General features: G+C 41.7%; 1 protein-coding gene and 1 non-coding gene across 2 annotated transcripts; one reads left to right on the forward strand and one right to left on the reverse strand.

The window, feature by feature from the left end:
• The first annotated feature begins 125 nt into the window (after positions 1-125).
• ccdc97 (coiled-coil domain containing 97) lies at positions 126-7478 on the forward strand. Its single transcript, XM_036148327.1, has 7 exons — positions 126-497; positions 579-743; positions 1920-2079; positions 3170-3258; positions 3348-3528; positions 3608-3731; positions 7175-7478. Exons 1-7 carry the CDS (start codon positions 333-335, stop codon positions 7347-7349), a joined length of 1059 nt encoding a protein of 352 aa, XP_036004220.1. The 5' UTR covers positions 126-332; the 3' UTR covers positions 7350-7478.
• Positions 7479-8990: 1512 nt separating this feature from the next.
• Positions 8991-18658, reverse strand: LOC105933508. Its single transcript, XR_004932977.1, has 9 exons — positions 18576-18658; positions 17090-17292; positions 16837-16905; positions 16314-16447; positions 15749-16232; positions 13038-13086; positions 11391-11594; positions 11216-11321; positions 8991-11129 (listed from the first exon to the last, which is right to left on the reverse strand). It is a non-coding gene; the product is annotated as an uncharacterized LOC105933508 (transcript).
• Positions 18659-19031: the final 373 nt, after the last annotated feature.

Consider the following 19031-nt stretch of genomic DNA (forward strand, 5'->3'; position numbering starts at 1 on the left):
AAAGTATCCTACAGCATTAACTCACTTCTGAGATCTCATTTAGTGCTCCTTTAACTTTCTACCACTAGATGGCGACAAAAGCTAACGCTGCTGGCAGCACACCACTGGGGAGCGGAACCAATCTTTCGCTTGTAAAAGAGGGGGACCTATATTCCTGACGGACTGCGATGGCAGCGTAAACAAGTAAATCTGCTGTGTTTACTATACGCATAAACATAACATTTTCTGTTAGAATGCTTGTATTCGGATGTTTTTGTCGCTGAGGTAACGCCGGGACACATTCTGAGTTCACCGCCACTTCCGGTCGGTTTTAATCCAGCCGGAGTTCAGCTATGTGGGGCGAGATCGACCCTCCCGTTAAAGCCCGGCTCAGTCTGTGCGAGAGGGCGGACAGAGAGGCGCTGCCAGAGGAAGCTGCGGCTCCTTTACAGAGATGCGACCCCTACAGACCCAGACACACAACAGAGAGCGGGCGGGGCCCCCAGCAGGACCCCTCGGTGAGGTTCCGGGGGACGCGCACCTTGTCAGATGTTGGGGCTCTCTCTCTGGTTCTCTGCTGACCGCGTTTCTCCCCGCAGACGGAGCCCAGCTGCGTGGGGGCCATGGTGGAGTCTGTAGCCATGAGCGGGAGCCCCGTGAAGAGCCAGCAGATCGGAGAGGCTGAGCTGACCTTCGGGGAGCGGAGGGAGGAGCTGCTGCTTCAGTACCGCAGCAGACCGCTGGTCTTCCTGGAGAGGTACCAGGTAAATGTGGGCGGGTACCCACGACAGGTTGGGATAGTGTTTTCGGAACTTGCAAGCTTCTTGTTCACCTACAAATGAAGCGGGATCGTTGGGACCCAACGACTCAATTCAACTTTCATCTGTCACCGGGGGGGCCGGTTTGGTTTTCTGCGCCCTCTGGGTGCATTAGCAATGTTTAACCTGGCTTTTCATGTCGCCTCCTGGCTTCTTCGTTTCTGAGTGGCCCTTCAGAGACTGTCGGTACGCGTCTGGCTCGTGGCACCTTGTTACCAGCTTCATCCAGCATCTTCCTCCTTTCTTCATCTTCGTGTTTGTTAATTCACACACTTGCCAAAACGTAACGGGACACAGAACCCGTCTCTGTATCAGGACTGGATATTACACTTCCATATGTTTGTTAGAGCAAATAAACGTTTAAACCTCAGGAAATTGTATTCAAGGATGAACCGGGCTTCTTAAGGCTCTGATCTAGGCTGGTTTTTAACACCATGGGTCCCACCAGGACCTCGGCTGATCAGAATGAAGGAAAAAATCTCAATCGAATCACAAGGAGCCCTGCAGAGGTCTTAACATCCATCCATCCATTTTCTAACACGTCTATCCCTTGTGGGGTTGTGAGGGATGCTGGTGCCTATCTCCAGGGAGAACAACCTGAGAACTGAGCTCTTGGAGCTGCTTCCTCTCTGCACTGTGGCAGACAGGAAGCACCTCCAGAGGGTCATAAACACCGTCGGACACTGATTGGCTGCCGTCTTCCATCTCTGGAGGAGATCTACAGGACCTACTGCCTCGAGAGACCTGACAGCATCATCAGGGACCCGTACCAACCCCGGCCATCACCTCATCAAACTCCAGAAACATTTCTACTCAAGAGCTGTTGTTGCCCTGAACAACGCAATTTAATCCAAACCCTGATCATTCATTTATTTAGTTAGTTTTCCTTAACATCCCAGTTGTTTCTGGGTTTCTACTACTTTTGTTATTGAGATATACTTATTTATTATTATGATTTATTTGCGCTGCCTTTGAGAGTTGCTAGTCTTTAAATTCCGTTGTGCTTTCTTGCACAATGACAAAAAAAGGAATTCTGATTCTGAAATGAAAGTAATAAAGTAAAACAGAAGCTCAGCAGACTGATGTCATATGTTTGTGTTATGTACACTCTCCCGTCTTCAGGCCCATCTGAAGCCTGAGCACCTCCCTGCTTTCGCCCACGTCAGCTCGGACCCGAGGGCGCAGCACTACAGCCGGTTGGTGCAGACACGCGCCGCAGGATGCGCCGACAGGACCAGAGTCAGGAACCAGCGTTACGCTGCCCTCAGAGCGCTGCAGAAGGGTAGGGCTTTGGTTTCTGGAAAAAGAAATGGAAAAATACTTTTATGGAGAACTTTGGTGAAATGATTAAAAGCCAATACTTTGCTTTACTGTTGTTTATTAAAACTGTATGCAGCGTCGTCACAGAGGGCACCCAGTAGTCTGGCAGTGAGACTCAAAGCTCTCCTGTTGTTTAGCAGGGAGGGGAACAGGGTTGAGCAACATTTACTAGGTATACAAATGTTGCGCTGTGCAGTGCCTGAATCTCTTACATAAACAAGTAGAAAGTCAGCACCATGTTTGCTCACACGCGCATCCGGCTGTATGAAAGAAAAATCCCAGGATTAAGAAAATAATGCATTAAGACAAAGTTTAATCCGCACTATTAGTTCATGGCTCGACACGGCAAATCAGAGCTCTAGTTTAACAATTAGATGATTGCACCTGATCACATGGAGCAGAGATCTCGTTCGGGCCGTCGCCACGTTTCTGATTGATGACTGGGCATGTTGTTTCCGTGGTAACACTCCATGCATGTCGGCTTTCCCCACCTGTGTGCCCAATTTCAGTGAGAGGGGACAAAGCACCCAGAGTTATGTGTTTACTGACAACTTCCCTTGTTTATTTAACAGGGACAAAAAAAAAATTATGGCAATTCTGTAAACGTACTAGTTGTTGTAAATACTGTAATGTTGTTGTTTTTTTTATCCGCATTCCCTGGACAGAAAAAATAAGAGGTTAAAATAGCAAACATGCACAAACAACACTTAAAATCTAAGTAAGTGACCAGGCCACATGCACAATCTGGAGGTGTATGTGCCTGTTTCCACGTGGCAGCCTTAAGTGGTGGGGTGGGGCTTATACCTGCAGCCAATAAGGAAGGGTTCTTGATGCAGGGAGGTCTGACAGAGAGGAAATCCCAGGCGTTCAGATTAAAACTTTTAAATGTTTCTTGAGTTCGGAACTGGGTGATTTAATAATGAATCCTCATCTTTTTCTCTGCTTTGAAAGTGTTTTCTAAAGCATTTAATGATAAAGTAGAGTTGTAAACCCTGATCGTTTGGTCATTCCTTACCTGCCTTCTTCTTCTTCTTCTTCTGTTCCTCTCGCAGAGGGAGAGTATTTCAGTGAGGAACAGATGCGAATGAGGGAGCCGCTGCTGTATGAGCAATATATTGGCCAGTTCCTCACCGATGAAGAGGTCGCGCTTATTTCTTAATCAACATTTTTGTACGCATGTATAATTTTTAGAAAATCTGACAAACAATTCGGAATTGATCTATATTTCAGGTATTAGAGCGCTCCCAGGAGGCCATGCTGGATGGTGCACAGGAGGGACAAGGAGGAGGCTCGTGTGGGCTCGCCAATCTCCTCCTGAACTCCTATCAGGAGCGGCTCATCCAGAGCCGTCTCCAGGAGGAGCAGGAGAGGGAAGACGGTGCCCAAGAGGAGGATGAAGATGATGATGAGGGTTAGTGTGCTGGAACTGGTAGGAGACATTGGTTTGTTTTCCTTATTTTTGCCTCAATCCCACTGCTTCTTGTCCGTAGAGGACGGAGTCCAGCAGGAGGGATGGGAGCCCACCGCCGATGAGAAGGCTCTGCTGAGGGAGGAGTTTATCAGTCAGATGCATCAGCGTTTCCTAGATGGCAAAGACAAGGATTTCAACTACAGGTCAGTCACACATGGTCCAGTTTCTGGTTGGAAAGTACCCTGAAGGGAGCGAATCTGTTTGCTGTAACAGAGAGGGACTGTGATGCCGCGCGTCCTTGTGACCGCCTGCTTGGAGCAGCTCAGGGTATCAAGCTCGGTGTCACATATAAAACAGTTTGATGTAAAGACTTCTTGCCTCCGAGAAGTTTATAGTGTGACACTTACCTGTATGCTCAGAGTTCGCCTTGAGTCTGCCTCAAGTACGCACGGATCTCAGTGGAGTGAACTACACCTGAGTATGTGGGGGTCTTTACATGAATACACTTCTAGTTTAGACATTACAGTCAGGCAGTCTTGTAGACAGCTCAGGGGTCCTGTCAGGTAGTGACGCCGTGTACCGTAATGCTCCGAATATCCATTGAGCGGAGCAGCTTCATTGCTAACCAAAGTCGTACTTACACATTTCAACAGATTTTTGAGCACATTGTACCACATAAAATCGGCCAGTAAGCACAACTTTATTCATATATAAGGCACACAGGTTTATAAGGTGTACCATAATTTTTGAGAAAATTTAAGGATTTTAAGTGTGCCTTATAATCAGAAAAATACAGTAGTTTACCTTGTTTTGGTTTCTCATAGCATCTATCATGCTTATGTTTTAATTTGAAACCGTGATTGGCTAAACCCGGCCTTTGGTAGGCAGGTACTTGGTGTTGCTTCGCCCAATCAGCTTAGAGAGTTCTGCTGAAATTCCCTCCTTTTCCAGTCCCAGACTGATAATGTGTAGATCTACGGTGCTAAACATTATCAATGTGGCTGGTGGTTGAAAATCACTGCTCTACAAAGAGGGCTTTCATTACACCTCAGCACAACCACAGGCTGGTCCCCTCCGTGCACCGCAGCATTGATGCAGTAACTCATGCATAGGGGGGCCAGATTTGATATCCTGTGTAAAATATGGAAATATTTTCAGTAACCCAACATTTTCTGTATTAAAAACCAGAAAAGAATTTGGATTTTCAGATTAGAACCACAGACTGGAGCATGTTCCAAAGCTCTCATGGTGATGAGATCAACAGCCTGACTGAATGCATCACTGGCTACATGAACTTCTGTGTGGAGAGCATAGTGCCAACACAGGGGCTACGGTGCTTTGCAAACAACCCCCCCTGGGTGACCCCTGAGCTTAAAGTCCTCCTGAATCAGAAGAAGAGGGCTTTCTACTCAGGAGACAAAGAGGAGCAGCGTAGAGCTCAGCGGGAGCTCCAGTGGAGGATCAGGGCGGCAAAGAAGGATTATGGGAAGAAGATGGAGGAGCAGCTGGCGCAGAACAACGTCAGATATCTGTGGAGAGGTCTGAAGAACATCTCCGGCTTTGGGCAGAGGACCAGCAGGCCTGCAGACGGTGACACCAGGTTTGCAGATGAGTTAAACAGGTTCTTCACACGGTTTGACTCCCCCCACACTGGCCCCCTCTCTGCCCTAAACTCCCCACACATCTCCAACCCCCAGCCCTCCAGAGACCTACCATCCCCCCTGCCGCCACTCTCACCAACCCCCGACCCATCCACACCTTCGGCTCTGCCTTCCTCCCCCTCACAGTCACACCAATGCAGGTGAGAGGTCAGCTGATGAAGCTGAAACAGAGGAAAGCCTCAGGACCGGACGGCATCCCCCCAGGCTGCTGAGGACCTGTGCAGATGAGCTCTGTGAGGTCCTCAGCTACATCTACAACCTGAGCCTCAGCCTAGTCGGTGGTGCCCACCCTGTGGAAGACCTCCTGTGTGGTACCGGTTCCCAAAACGCCGCACGCCAGAGACCCGGCCCACTTCAGACCAGTCACCCTGACCTCCCACCGGACGAAGACCATGGAGACCATCCTAGCTCACCTACACACTGTGGTGAGCCCCACCCTGGAGACGACCGCCAGCGCTGTGAGAGTCATGTTCTTTGACTTCTCCAGCGCTTTCAACACCATCAGACCGGTGCTGCTGAGGGAGAAGCTGGAGGACGCTGGGGTGGACAAACATCTGGCTGACTGGACCATGGACTACCTCACTGACCGCCCTCAGTACGTGCGGCTGCACGGCTGTCAGTCAGAGGTGGCACGCTGCAGCACCGGGGCCCCCCAGGGCACCGTTCTGTCTCCGTTTCTCTTCACCCTCTACACCTCGGACTTCACCTACAACACGGACAGCTGCCACCTTCAGAAGTTCTCTGATGGCTCGGCCATTGTGGGCTGTGTGTCTGAGGGGAACGAGCTGGAGTACCGGTCGGTCATCATGGACTTTGTTGACTTGTGTGAGAAGAACCATCTGTGCTTAAACACCAGCAAGACCAAGGAGATGGTGATCGACTTCAGGAGAAGACCCCCACCTCACTCACCCGTGAACATCCAGGGGCAGGACATAGAAACTGTGGAGAGTTTCAAATACCTGGGTGTTCACGTCAACAATAAACTGGACTGGACTCACAACACAGACGCCCTGTATAAGAAGGGCCAGAGCCGGCTCCACCTCCTGAGGAGGCTGAGGTCCTTTTGAGTAAGCAGGCCTCTGCTAAAAACTTTCTATGACTCTGTGGTGGCCTCAGCCCTCCTCTACGTTGTCGTCTTCTGGGCTCCTGGCAGCGCAGAGCGGGACAGAAAGAGGCTGAACAAGCTGGTGAGGAAGACCACTTCTGTCCTGGGCTGCACTCTGGACTCTGTGGAGGAAGTGGCTGAGAGGAGGGTGTTGTCCAAGCTTACATCCATCATGGACAACACCTTCCACCCCCTGCACCAGACTGTAGAGGAGCTGAGCAGCTCCTTTAGTGACAGGCTTATACACCCTGTCTGTAAAAAGGAGCGCTACCGCAGGTCATTCATCCCTGCTGCTATCAGATTATACAATGCTGCACTATAACTGTAAGAACTTGTGCAATAACTAATGTGCAATTACTATTTAATACCCTGTGCAATAATCCTATTAAATAAGAGACTTCAGCTGTTATAGTTATCTCACTACCTCACTGTTGTTCTTACTTGGTACCACTTTAATATACAACGTCAATCCAGATGTATATAGGTCACCTTAAATGTACATAAGTCATCTTAAATCTCTGCTTTGTTTCACTCTTTTTCTTTTTGATTCACTGTATATATGTTGATGCACTGTATATACCTCATGCACCTTTTCCTCCTTTTGGCACCTTCTGTTGATTATTGAGCCGATGTGACATGTGAATTTCTCCACTAAATAAAGTCTATCTTATCTTTTCTTCACTCTCCTCAAATATTAAGCTTTTTTGAATGGAATAAAAGAAAATACTGTGCTTATTTCACAAGGACTATAAAAATACTTATCTATTACAGTGAGAGTAATTCCTGAAAAGGCTGCAGTAACTCTGAGAGGTTCAGTAGACGATGTAACCCCCGATAAATTAAGTACTTTAGAGTTGTGACCTGTGTTTGTCTGTTACAGTGAAGTGGACGATAACCCCGACTATGACAATCTGGACATCGTCACCAGAGATGCTGAGGAGAAATACTTTGATGAAGATGACAATGATGATGATGAAGAGGAGGAGGAGGAGATGGAAAAAGATGACAATGATGATGACGATGAGAACATGGCTGAGGAAGGAGTTGATCATTAGGAACAGCTCCCTGCTGCTCTGATCGTCTGTAAATAAGAATGGACAGATATAAACTGCTGAGTGTGCTTTTTGGATCTTTACATGTGACCGTATCAACAGCCTGCAATAAAACCTGTTTGTCTCTGGCTATTCTGAGTTTTACGTTGCTGTGTTCAATAGCAGGTAAAAACTTTTTTTAACAGGTTTATACCAAACGGTGGCTTAACAATTCTCAGATGTGATCAAACAGAGGATGGACTAAGCTGCCTTAACTCTAATTTAATCTGCTGGCAGGTTTCATGATAAACCCAAATCCATAAATGGACAAATTAGTCTCTTGGAGCATGTCCAGTTTTACACGTCCACGACCTGAAATCTTTACTTTGTAAATATCACTCTGGCCTGAACTGTCTGAATATCAGTCTGAGTTTTGCTACTGGTTCTCAACTAGTTAGGTCTTGGCCTTTGGCTGAGCTTCATGAGATGAATATTATTTAATTCAAATCTAGGGTCATTTTTCCAGGATTGGTCCAGATTTACCGCCACCCACCTTATCAACTAGTTTCCCCGTCGCCACAGCAACCCTCAATGGCAATACAAACATCATATTGCATACAGTGTATATAGTATAAATACAAAATAACTACAAAAAATACTGACCAAATTAATTTTGTAAACACAAATTACCCATTCTATACAACTGTAAGAAAATCTAACATACCAATACACCCCTTCATTCAGTGAATATGTCTGAAAAGGGGTATGAAGTTATGAAATCATATCCTTTCTCAATCCTTTTCTCCTTAACATGAATAGTCTTCCTGGATTCCTCTTGTATCATGTGAGTTAGCGATACTCCTAAACCAAAATGTAACAATAAATATACATTCATGTAAACATGCATACCTGCACTGATGCACGAGGACACATAGGTACACGTAACACATCTCCGAACCTAATTACGCTCACAAGTAATATAATTGCCCAAAACTAAATAAGCATTCCTACCACAACACACATGACGCCCAACCATCAAACTAGATTACATCCTATCCCAGCAGTGAAGTTGCTAAAATAAAATTGCTATCTGGAGCTTTGATTGAGCTTAGCTGGTATTGGAGTGATTACAGATGCTTGCAATCTATGTATTGTATGTATAATAGATAAAGTAATAAATGTTAGAACAATGCAAAGTAATGGCGTTGATGATATTTACTGTCTACTGACAGACTTGATAATTACATTAGAACAATGAAGCTTGTGTACAAACCAGAAGTTCATCTTCAATATAAACTCTGTTGGTGTGTGTCTGTGTAAAGTCAATTCTTGGTTGAATTTTTTTATTTTTCCACTCTGGATCTCTGCAGCTCCTCCAGAGTAACCATGTATCTTTTGGCTGCAAGCGCATCAGGGTAATGTTCTCCTTTCCAGGCGTGCCATTTGGGAGCACAGCCTCGTCTTGGTGGGCTTGCAGTTGTGTTCTCTCTGTTTAGATTGAACAGCGCTCTGCAAGATGTTCATGGTTGCGATTAAACTGCACTCTGGTGGGGTCTATTTAGTTACTTGGTGAACTCAGCAGGCGATACTTTTTACGGGATTTTATTTGGGGCTGACAGAGCAACTGGGAATGAGCACAAATGCAATTGAGACCTTCCAGATTTTTATTCACAGAAGTTGTTGGCAATCATATTTGGTTTTCCTTCCTTTCTAAAGTGGTCCTGTCTCATAAAATCTCAAAATCTGTTAAAGTTTGTGTTTGTAACATGATAAAATATAAATAAAAACTGCATTTTGAATGGCAGTGTTTTTGCTTTTACTGCTTTTCTGTTTGTTGGGATTTGTTCCCCCTTTTCTGAAAAAGGCTTATGATGCGTCATTAAAGTTGGGAAGGTTTTTTTTTTCTAAAACATTTATAATTTTGTTTTTGTATGGCTTATTGTAGGACAGCTTTAGAAAACATCAGGGGTCAGAGGCCAACTGACATCTTATGAAAAGGTTTTAGACGTTTTATAGCTTTTATTTCTACTTTGAAACATAAAAAAAAAAAAATCTATAATCTTTTTGCATTGAAAATCATCTTGTAACACAACTCTGACAATCATAGCAGAAATACATAGTAAGAAAAAAAATAGATTCAAGTCATTTCATCCATGAAATATACAATATTCACTGCATTGAAACAAAATATGAACCAAAAATGCAATGGTGTTGTAGCTGCCTGAAGTTCATGACCATTGATATTATTGTAAGTCTGTATTGCCTGAGTTTAGGTTCCAATTTCTCCATTTGTAGAGTGAAAAAAAAATCTAAACACTTTGTTCATTTAATATATTGCTATTATATTTAAAAAAAAAATTCTAATATACAGTGTTTAGGATTTTTTTGTACCAGAAAACCCTGCAAATCATTCACACATTAAGAAATTATTCAGCCATTCAATAAAAAAAACATAAAATGAAAACCACTTAATACAATAAATACAGCAAATGGGCATTAACCTAACCCTTCTGACGTTTAGATATATATGTTGTTATGATATTTTTTTTATTTCAGAATCTGAAATAAAGGTTTTATTTAAAAATAAATTGTGGAAACTCAGAAACAACAATGTGAGTGGCTGATGAAGCCATACAGCAAACTTTAAATTAGCATGGCTAAATGAAGTTCCTATCATTTAATCATAAAATCCACCTAGTTTTGCTATTAATGTACTTTTTTAATACAGTTGGATTTTACACATATACACAACACATGCATTTGGCAATAAAGGCAAAGCACCTATCTTGCCGTCTATTGCCGTGTTTTTAAAAACCCAATGTGGGTCTAAATGTGAGGAAATAAAATCCAACAGTTTTCTTTAGTTTTTTATATTTAAAGGATCAACTGACCAGCTGGGGATGCAAATATAACTCTCTCTGAGTGCCACCAAGCATTTTGACTATTACCCAAACGCGATCGACCCGGTACTGGGCCTAGAGAGAGACACATTTGCACAAATACAAATAAAATTGTATGTGAGACTTTTTTTAGAACTGTCCAAGCAATTTTTGGCAGCTTTTCTAAATGGTCAACTGTCAGTATAGTAATCAATTTTGGCACTTTAGGTAAAGATTTGGCTCATGTTTCTTTCTTACTTTACAACAATATCCTTTATATTTGGGTTCTCTTATAGTTTTTATGATGCTTCAATGCACTCCACCATTGTAGCTTTGTGAAATGTTTGCATGACAAGGAAAACCAATCCTATCCTATGTGCTGATCAAGTTTTGTACGCTACATCGTGACATACATACTGAGGTTATGCCGGTGTTATTTTATCATGCCATCGTGTCTTCCTGCCAATAAAACTATTCAGGGAAAGTGGAAATAAAGATATTCATTTTCATTTGCTATAACATCACCGGTTTCTTAAAATTCTAGCTTCATTCCATATATTATATAAATTAAAATATTTCATTAACATACTGTATCCTGAAACAATCAAGTTCCCAAATCTTTCTAATGTCTTGTTATGGAAAATGTGACATCCCATGCAGAGTTCATTAAAGTTGCAGTGTCCATCACGTCCTATTGATCCTCCCATTGTACTGAGACGATAAGTTGTAAATTTAACTTTTTAATTTCTGTAACTTTAAAGCATAGTATTCCTTTTGTAGTCTTAAAAGTTCCAGCTGCGTTTTTAGTGCTTCTCTGTGCAGTTGATCCAAATCCATTGTGTCCACATCAGAACCAGCTAAGACCCCTGAGGCTGAGGTCTCCAGCTTGTCTGAGAGATGTGTGCAGTCTGACCCAGCGATGCTTCTAGAAGGGAAAGGAGACAACTTTAAGGCGGTCCAGATGTATTAAGATGCTTTGTTGATCAAAGTAAAGGGACTGCTAAGATGTACCTTGTCTCCGGCACCGTTTGGTATTCGATTTGGTCTGAGCTGCTTACATCAGTGGGGTTGTTCCATTTGCTCTGACCAGGCATGCTCAAAGGCACACCAGAAATCCCTGCAGAGTCAAATTATTGTAGATACCTGACATTTTCAAGGTTTTCAACAATTTGGTTTCTGAACTCACTCAAATGTTTATGGTATTGTTCCTCGGCGTGTTGTTCTTGGTCTTGGTGTTGGGGAGAAGTGTTAGTGTCCTCGTCTACCGTTTCAGTTTCTATTGGGTCCTCACTGTCTTCAGGTACGAATACTTCTGGAAGCTCTTCCATCTCACTGCCTGTTTCCTTTTCACAACACTTCCTCTCTGAATTTCCTTCTCTTTTTTCCTCATCTTTGGGGGGGAAAATATTCAGTTAAATGAAGAAATTTAAAAAAGCTTAGAAAACTAAGAGGACCTCGCCAGGCTTGTTACATGAGAATAGTGATGATGAAAACATAGAATGGTGACACCAAGAACAGCTTGTAGAGCCATAATACCACAAGAATTTAAAAATATAAAAGTTAACTAAACTAGATTAACTCTCCCATTTCAGTCTTTCAAAGCAGACAAGTCATTTTAAAATAAACTTTTTCAGATTAAAACTCTCTTTAAGACCTCCCTCCTGCACAGAAACAGAAATTCTACTTTCCCCAAATTTCTACTTTGTAGGAAAGGTTAGTAAGCCACCGAGGCATCTGTTGGTGTTGTTTGTCAGCATAATGTTTCTCAGGTAAGACAATGTTCTGTTTTTCTCACGTTTTTGCTGTGTTTTCCATTTATACAAAATGTCTACTGGTGTCTAAGGATCAGATTATTTAACAAATGATCGCTCTCTGTTGTCAGTGTGGGGCGACATTCACGGATTACTGAGATAGATTCACCCATGTTGCGTGCTGGCCAGGCCTAAATGTGCTAAAGAACTACCAAGTGTTATGAAAAACTACGCTTTTTTTTTTGTTTTCTAGCACCAGCCGCAGTGCTAAAAGAGGAGTCAGACAGGAATTAGTGTTATGAATGAACTGGAGACATAAAAGGGAAAGCAGACAGAGAAGAGAGACACCATTGAAATGAAGGAAGGCAGACGGTCGGAGAGCTCTAGAAATGAAAGGAACAATGTCTGAGCAAAGAACAGCCGGGCGGATCTTTTTCCAAGACGTTGCCTGACCAATACCTGACATCTGCATGGTTCTGACCGATAGGAATTTAAGTTTGCTCATTCATGGCAGAGACAAATGTATGCTACAGCTTGAGCACACAGCAACTGCCATGTGGATGTGTGTTTGTATTGCATCTTTGCTTCCAACAACCGCATGTGTGGCATTAGCTGCAAGTGATTTTCAGGCCAAAACAACGTCTTTTGTGAAAACTAATTGCAAACCAGCATAATGGATATTGAGTTTTGTGAGAGTGTCCTGAGAATAATGATTTGACAGCTAGATTACTGTGAAGCCGTCACGAGTAAAACAAGGACTGCTTGTAATTGGAAAAGTGAGATTTTTTTTTGCTGCTTCTATTCACTGCTGCTATTAAATGTTATATATATAACAATATATGCTGTTCTAACCACAGAATTGCAGTGGGGAGAAGTGTGCATTGGAGTAACCATGCCGGTCAGAGGTGAAGCAGAGATTGTGCAACACTCCCCATACACCGAGACGCAGCTTTTTTTTTGGTTTTATTTGGTAGATGTTACTCAATCTCAGATGTAAAAAGTATTAGAACCTCAATCACAAACCTGAACACAAATTATAAGATAAACTTGTTAAAAATTAGGCTATATTAACACTTACAAACCTTCTAGTGGACGTTCCTCAGACGGGGTCTGAAAGTCACTCCTTGTCTCCTTGACACAGAAGGGAGAGCACAGATTCAGCTGAAAGACTCCACAGAGTAAATGACGATCACACAAAAGCTGTTGTGCTCAAACATCAGTTGCCTGTTTATATACATCTGTAGTTTCATTAAAACTAAAACCTTGTGTAGTACAGACTCTTGACTTTTTCGATTTTAACTGATTTTCATTACCTTTGTTCCAAGCAATTTAATCATAATGTTTCATTTCTGCTTTTTATATGTTTCTCTCTAAGTCCCTTGCAGTTGGAAAGCTCTCCCTGTCTGAGCTTTATCAAATTATCAGAGTTTTATTTCTCAATCAGACTGGATAACAATGTTTCAGAATCTCAGTTAAAAGTAGCTTGTGTACAATAGTAAACTAGAAAAACTACGGTGAGGCCTTCCAACCTCAAAGACCTTGGGCTCATCACAGAAGGTAAATAATCAAAATACCAGTGGTATTAAAAGTCACTCAGGAGTTATAGGAAGAGGTTATTGCTGTAACGGTAGAGGTCGATGTTTGCTGCTCTGTAGTTCAACCAGATTTCTCCAAACATCAACTATATAACCACAATTTTTTTCCAGTTATATAGTTATACCAGTTTTCTTTTCTTTTTTTTTCTTTTTTTTTAGCTTTTTCAGCATGTTCTTTAAATTATTGACCTGGAATGGTAAACATCTAAAGAGAAATGTAATTTATCATCTCCAGCAGGTTAAAACAAGAGATCCAAATCCTTTCTAGGCAACAGCTGGAAAGATTTCCATTCTGGTTCATCATTATTCAGAATCACACAAGGCTACTGCAATGTTTCAGATAAATTACAAAAGACAATGTTGTGGCTGAGATGTACATCCCTAACACAGATTATGCTGGATTTGTGTTGACCATTACCAAAGTCTTTAACACACCCTGTCAAATACTTGGCAGTGGGTTCAGCTGCTTTCCCGACCCTGGTTTAAACCAATCCTCTAATGTTGGTTTAATTAGCAAATCGATCTCTATTATGCAATTGTTTTGTTATGATTAGGGCTGAACGATTTTGCAAAATAATCTAATTGCGATTTTTTTTCTTAATATTGCGATTTAATGCATTTTTTTTCCAGTTTAATTTATCATGTCTTATGATACATATACAAACAAAAAATCATTTTGTTTCCTCCCTGTGCAGATTAGGTGCTAAAAGAGCCGCAGCATCTAAACTCTGAGCAGAAATGATTGCGTTCTGCCTACGATATATTTCAACCAAAATTGCAATTTTGACTTTTCTCTGCGTTAACCACAAGCAACAAAAATGGCGTCTAAATAAAGACATTTGTAAACAAGGACTATTCAAAACAAGAACTTTTAATGTTTTTATAAATCAGAATATTGTTCAAGAGAACAGCTTTTAGTTGATTTGGACATCAATCCTTGTTGAACATAAAGTCCAACCAACAAGCAAGTCTCTGTATTAAACTGATTGACCTGTACTTAATGCTGTGTATGATTATATAAACTCTAAAACAAGTAATAAAATTAGATTATCTTACTGCTGCAACTCTCTTCCCTTCCATGTGGAGCACACCCACTTTAAACATTTTACCAACACCTAATGGACGTGTCTAATTCACTAATGTTACTTAGCCAAAAATTGCAGACTCTGCGATTTGGAAATTGCGTTTTTTTAAATTGCGATTATATTGAAAATGCGATTAATTGTTCAGCCCTAGTTATGATTACAGGATCTCTACTGGGTGGCACTCCCTACATCACGACAACAGAAGGCGCACCGTTTTCTTAGATATCTACCATATAGACTACACTGCCAAAGAGATCCTCTGCCCTATCCAACTAATGGAAATCAAGTGTTCCAGCCACTTCCATGGCTACATGTGTATAAAATCAAGCACCTAGACAGGCAGAGAGTTTCTACAAAACAAGCAAGCAAGCGGTTTGGATGAAGCTCTCTACGCGCTGTTCTTGAGTGACAAGAGTCCCAGAGATTTTGGACAACTCTATGCTCCTGGCTTTGTGGGAACAGTTTGGAGATGGCCCCTTCCTCGTCCAACAAGACTGTACACCATTGCACCAAGCAAAGCAAACCAAATAGAACACCTTTGGGATGAATTAGAACGTAGGCTAAGAGCCAGGCATTCTCGTCCAACATCAGCGTCTGACCTCACAAATGGGCTTTTGGAAAAAATGGTCAAAAATTCCCATAAACACTCCAGAACCTTGTGGACAGACTTTCCAGAAGAATTGAAGCCATTATGCTGCAGAGTGAACCATCATTTTGAACCCTATATATATAAAAAAATGGGTGTCACTTAAGAGTCAAATGTGAGACAAGGCAGGTGAGTGAATACCATTCCATGTAGAATTTACTATTCCTTAATTACTAATCAACGTATTCCCCTGACCTGTTCGTGTAAGCATAGGAGTGTACATTGTACTCCGTTGTGATAATCCAAATTGAAGGCTATCGTTTTGTGAAAGACACAGCCCTGTTTCCTTTCTGTCAAAATGTTCCTTGACATGTCTGTTTTTTATTGGCATTAGCTACACCCAAAGCCTACTGATTGAAAATTACAGTTAAAGTGGAAGTTGTTCAAATAGGAGCAGATTTAGCTCAACAAATAAAAAGCACATTTACGGACCAGGGTGGTGGACTAAAAAAATGTTTTCATCTTACCATTGGCATCCTTCTGAGGTTAACTTGCACTTTCACCTGACATGCATGTTTCTGAAGTGCTGAAATCATCAATGTTGGATCCGTTTCTGAAAGGGGTGTATTCACAAATCCATTCTTGGTTAGCAATTACAATATGATACAAACTGGACTGGAGGAGAGACTTATTTGAATCGTTATTGGGGTACAAAGCATCACCTTTAGGAGAACAGAGGCCTTCAGGGTTATCAAGCACATCCCCATCATCTTCTATTTCATCCTGATCAAGTTTATCATCTTGTTTTTCCTCTGGATGGTCCGAATCCACAAAATCACCATTGTTTCTATCATCTACCCTCCCTTTCTCTTGCTCGGTCCTCGAGAACCAGTTTTTACTGCCTGAATGTTTCTGACTAGCATCTCCTTCCTCAGAATCTTCTGTAAACTCTTCTTCGGATTCTTCGATGGGGGTCTTTTTTTTATATCCTTTGGTTTTCAGGAGGCCTTCCTGTGATAAGGAAAATTGTTAGTTTATTAAATAGAAATGGTATTTTCTTGGGCTGGAAGCAGAAAAGAAATCTGAAATTACATCAAACCAATGTTGGAGAGGCTTTCCGCCAGAGTAAATAGTTGCTTTCCATTTTTTAGATGAGCCTTTGCCTGCAAATTCCTCAAAGGCAGGTGGGGTGAACTGGCGGCCCTGACACTCAATACACTTCTTACCTGCAGAGCAAAACGGTATATGTGTCATAAATGATCATAAACAGATAATGAAAGTGAACAAATGACTTGAAAAGGAATTTAAAGTTGATAATTCTTACATAACGTTTAAAACTTACATAACAGATGGAAAAAGTCAGACCCTTCCAAATGCTCTGGTTTTCTCATTCATTTGCTACCATAACACTGAATGTGTTAGAATTTGGAGAGGACCCCACATTATAACACTCCTACCACTGTGCCTCACAGTTAAACCCCATTTTCTAAAAAGTCTCCAAATCAAAACAAAAAAAACCTACACTACCTTTAACTGGTCAGTCCCGAGCACGTTACCCGCAAAGCGACTGGGTCAGGATCCCAGTTATTCTTTCACACAAGCATGACATGCTTACTTTTCTCCAGCTTTTGGACGTCCATCAGCCCCGATTTGGTCCCACAGGTTACAGGCCACAGTTCTATATCTTACAGAAAGAAAAGCCACATAAAGCTGCAGTTTCTAATGCGGCTCATTTCCCAGACACTCGTCAGCTCTTCAGTCCAAGCAAATATAAATGTGTGCTCATCTCTCAATGTAAAACATAGCTTTGAACACTTAGTGTTGTGTTAGTTCTGGATATGTGGATGAAATACAGAAATGCATAACACCTTTATCCCAGTTGTCTGGTGGGATCTGGTTGTGATTTTCCTCTTCATCTTTGTCTTCATGATAACAGTAGACGACACGCTTAGTTTTTCTTAGACTGTGTTTTCTGTCACCACTTTGTCCTTCCTCCTCTTCTTGCCCACCGTTGGATCTTAGCGAAGGACTCTTCCTCTTCATTTTCTCCTCTTACTGAATGCAGTCTGTCCTAAAAAGTAAATTGTTTAGAAACCGAAGGAAGGTATGCACATAACTGGCTATTCCAAGAGGGAAATGTTACGAACTCCTAGTGTTAAAAACGTCTGTCTTAGACTTTAAGACTGAAGGTTCAGCTTCCTGTTCTGGTTTCTCTCTGATGAAGATAATCTTTGCGTAGCCGAAAAAAACAGTTCGGCTAAAGATACTATTTATCACAGTTATCAGCTATTTCAATTTGCTATTTTTGTCACTTTTATTGTTTAGATCAAGCAAAAAATTCGACGAAGGGGCTTTTTCTGATAGAGCAGGGGTAGGGAGCACCACCCATGTACGTAGGCCTTAATCCCCGACCCAACCGACCGGGATTCAATTACGGCCTGAGGTCCTTTGCTATCCATATTCTCTCCTCTTTCGAATCCACAAAGTTAAGCTGAAGAATGCAGTTTACAGATGATGCTTTTACCCAAATAACTGTTTTTGCTGATTTTGGTGGCAGCAACTGGCATCAAGCGTTTGTGATCGCTCTGGGGGAATTGTGTGGCCTTGATTCAGCCACCTTAGAAGGCTTTTGAGCATGAATGTCCTACGTAAAGCCAACCCACTGCATCTTAATTGGATTTAAGTTCAAAAATGTGTCTTTCTTCAAAGGACAACAGAAAAACTTTGAGAACCACTGGTTTAGTAAAACGGATGTTTGTTTTTCCACAAGAGGGGGTAAAACGTTCTGAACTCAAGATTCAACAAGGTGAGCAGTCATCTGTTGGTTAGTTTTTGTTTCATTTCCTCATAATGACTTCATCTTTAGAAAATTGCTTTCTGTATTTATTTAAAAATCTGTTTGATTACCTGCAACATTTCAGTCTATATAATATATATATATATATATATATATATATATATATATATATATATATATATATATATGAGGAACCGTTCTTTTAACTTTAGTGAAACTGGCTAAAATATTGAGGAAGTTTTTTTTTCTTCTTTTTTGCAACTGGCATCCTGCGAGATGAGGATCTTTTTCTAAATTCCTTTCATCAGCCGTTTAAGAAACGCATTTGTTTATTAACCCTTCATCGCTACTCAGACCAGTTTCTTTCCAAACTGAAATAACTTTTTTTCCCCAGCCAGCTTATGCAAAACTCTTGCGTCTTCCTGAGACGTCTCTACAGCGGGTGTCTTTTGTTTTCATGCAGCTATCAGTGAAACGAGCTCACTTGTGAGCGGCTCTTTTACCAAAAAAACGTTACATTCTTTCAAAAAAGACCTTAAAAGCAAAACAAAACTTACAGATCAACGGCGAACGTCTTAACTCTGCTGTGAAGAGCGGGAGAAATCAAACAGAAACTTCAGCTGCACACACGCACCACGTTTCCTCCTCCTCTCACAATGAGTCACATTCTGACAAGTCTAAACGTAACAATCTGAATTTACCAGAGCTTTTTTATATATATATATTTTTTAACCTGCGGCTTTGACACCCACTGCAATATATAACAAAAAACAAACAAAAAAAACTTTGGAAAAAGTGCTGCCTTCCTACATTAAATATATCATTTCAAATGGGGATCTACAAGCTTGCGCACACAGGAAACTGCTTAAAAGAGAAAACCACGAAACTCTCGTGTAATAAAAGTCCGAGTTACAGATGAAACCAGATGTTTACGCTGTATAAAAGGATACATCAGCTGCTTTCCTCTCACTCTGATGGTAAAAAGAATACATCAATGCTCCATGTGTTTATGG

Source organism: Fundulus heteroclitus, chromosome 16 (genome assembly GCF_011125445.2).
Source record: "Fundulus heteroclitus isolate FHET01 chromosome 16, MU-UCD_Fhet_4.1, whole genome shotgun sequence".
NCBI classification, from domain to species: Eukaryota; Metazoa; Chordata; class Actinopteri; order Cyprinodontiformes; family Fundulidae; genus Fundulus; species Fundulus heteroclitus.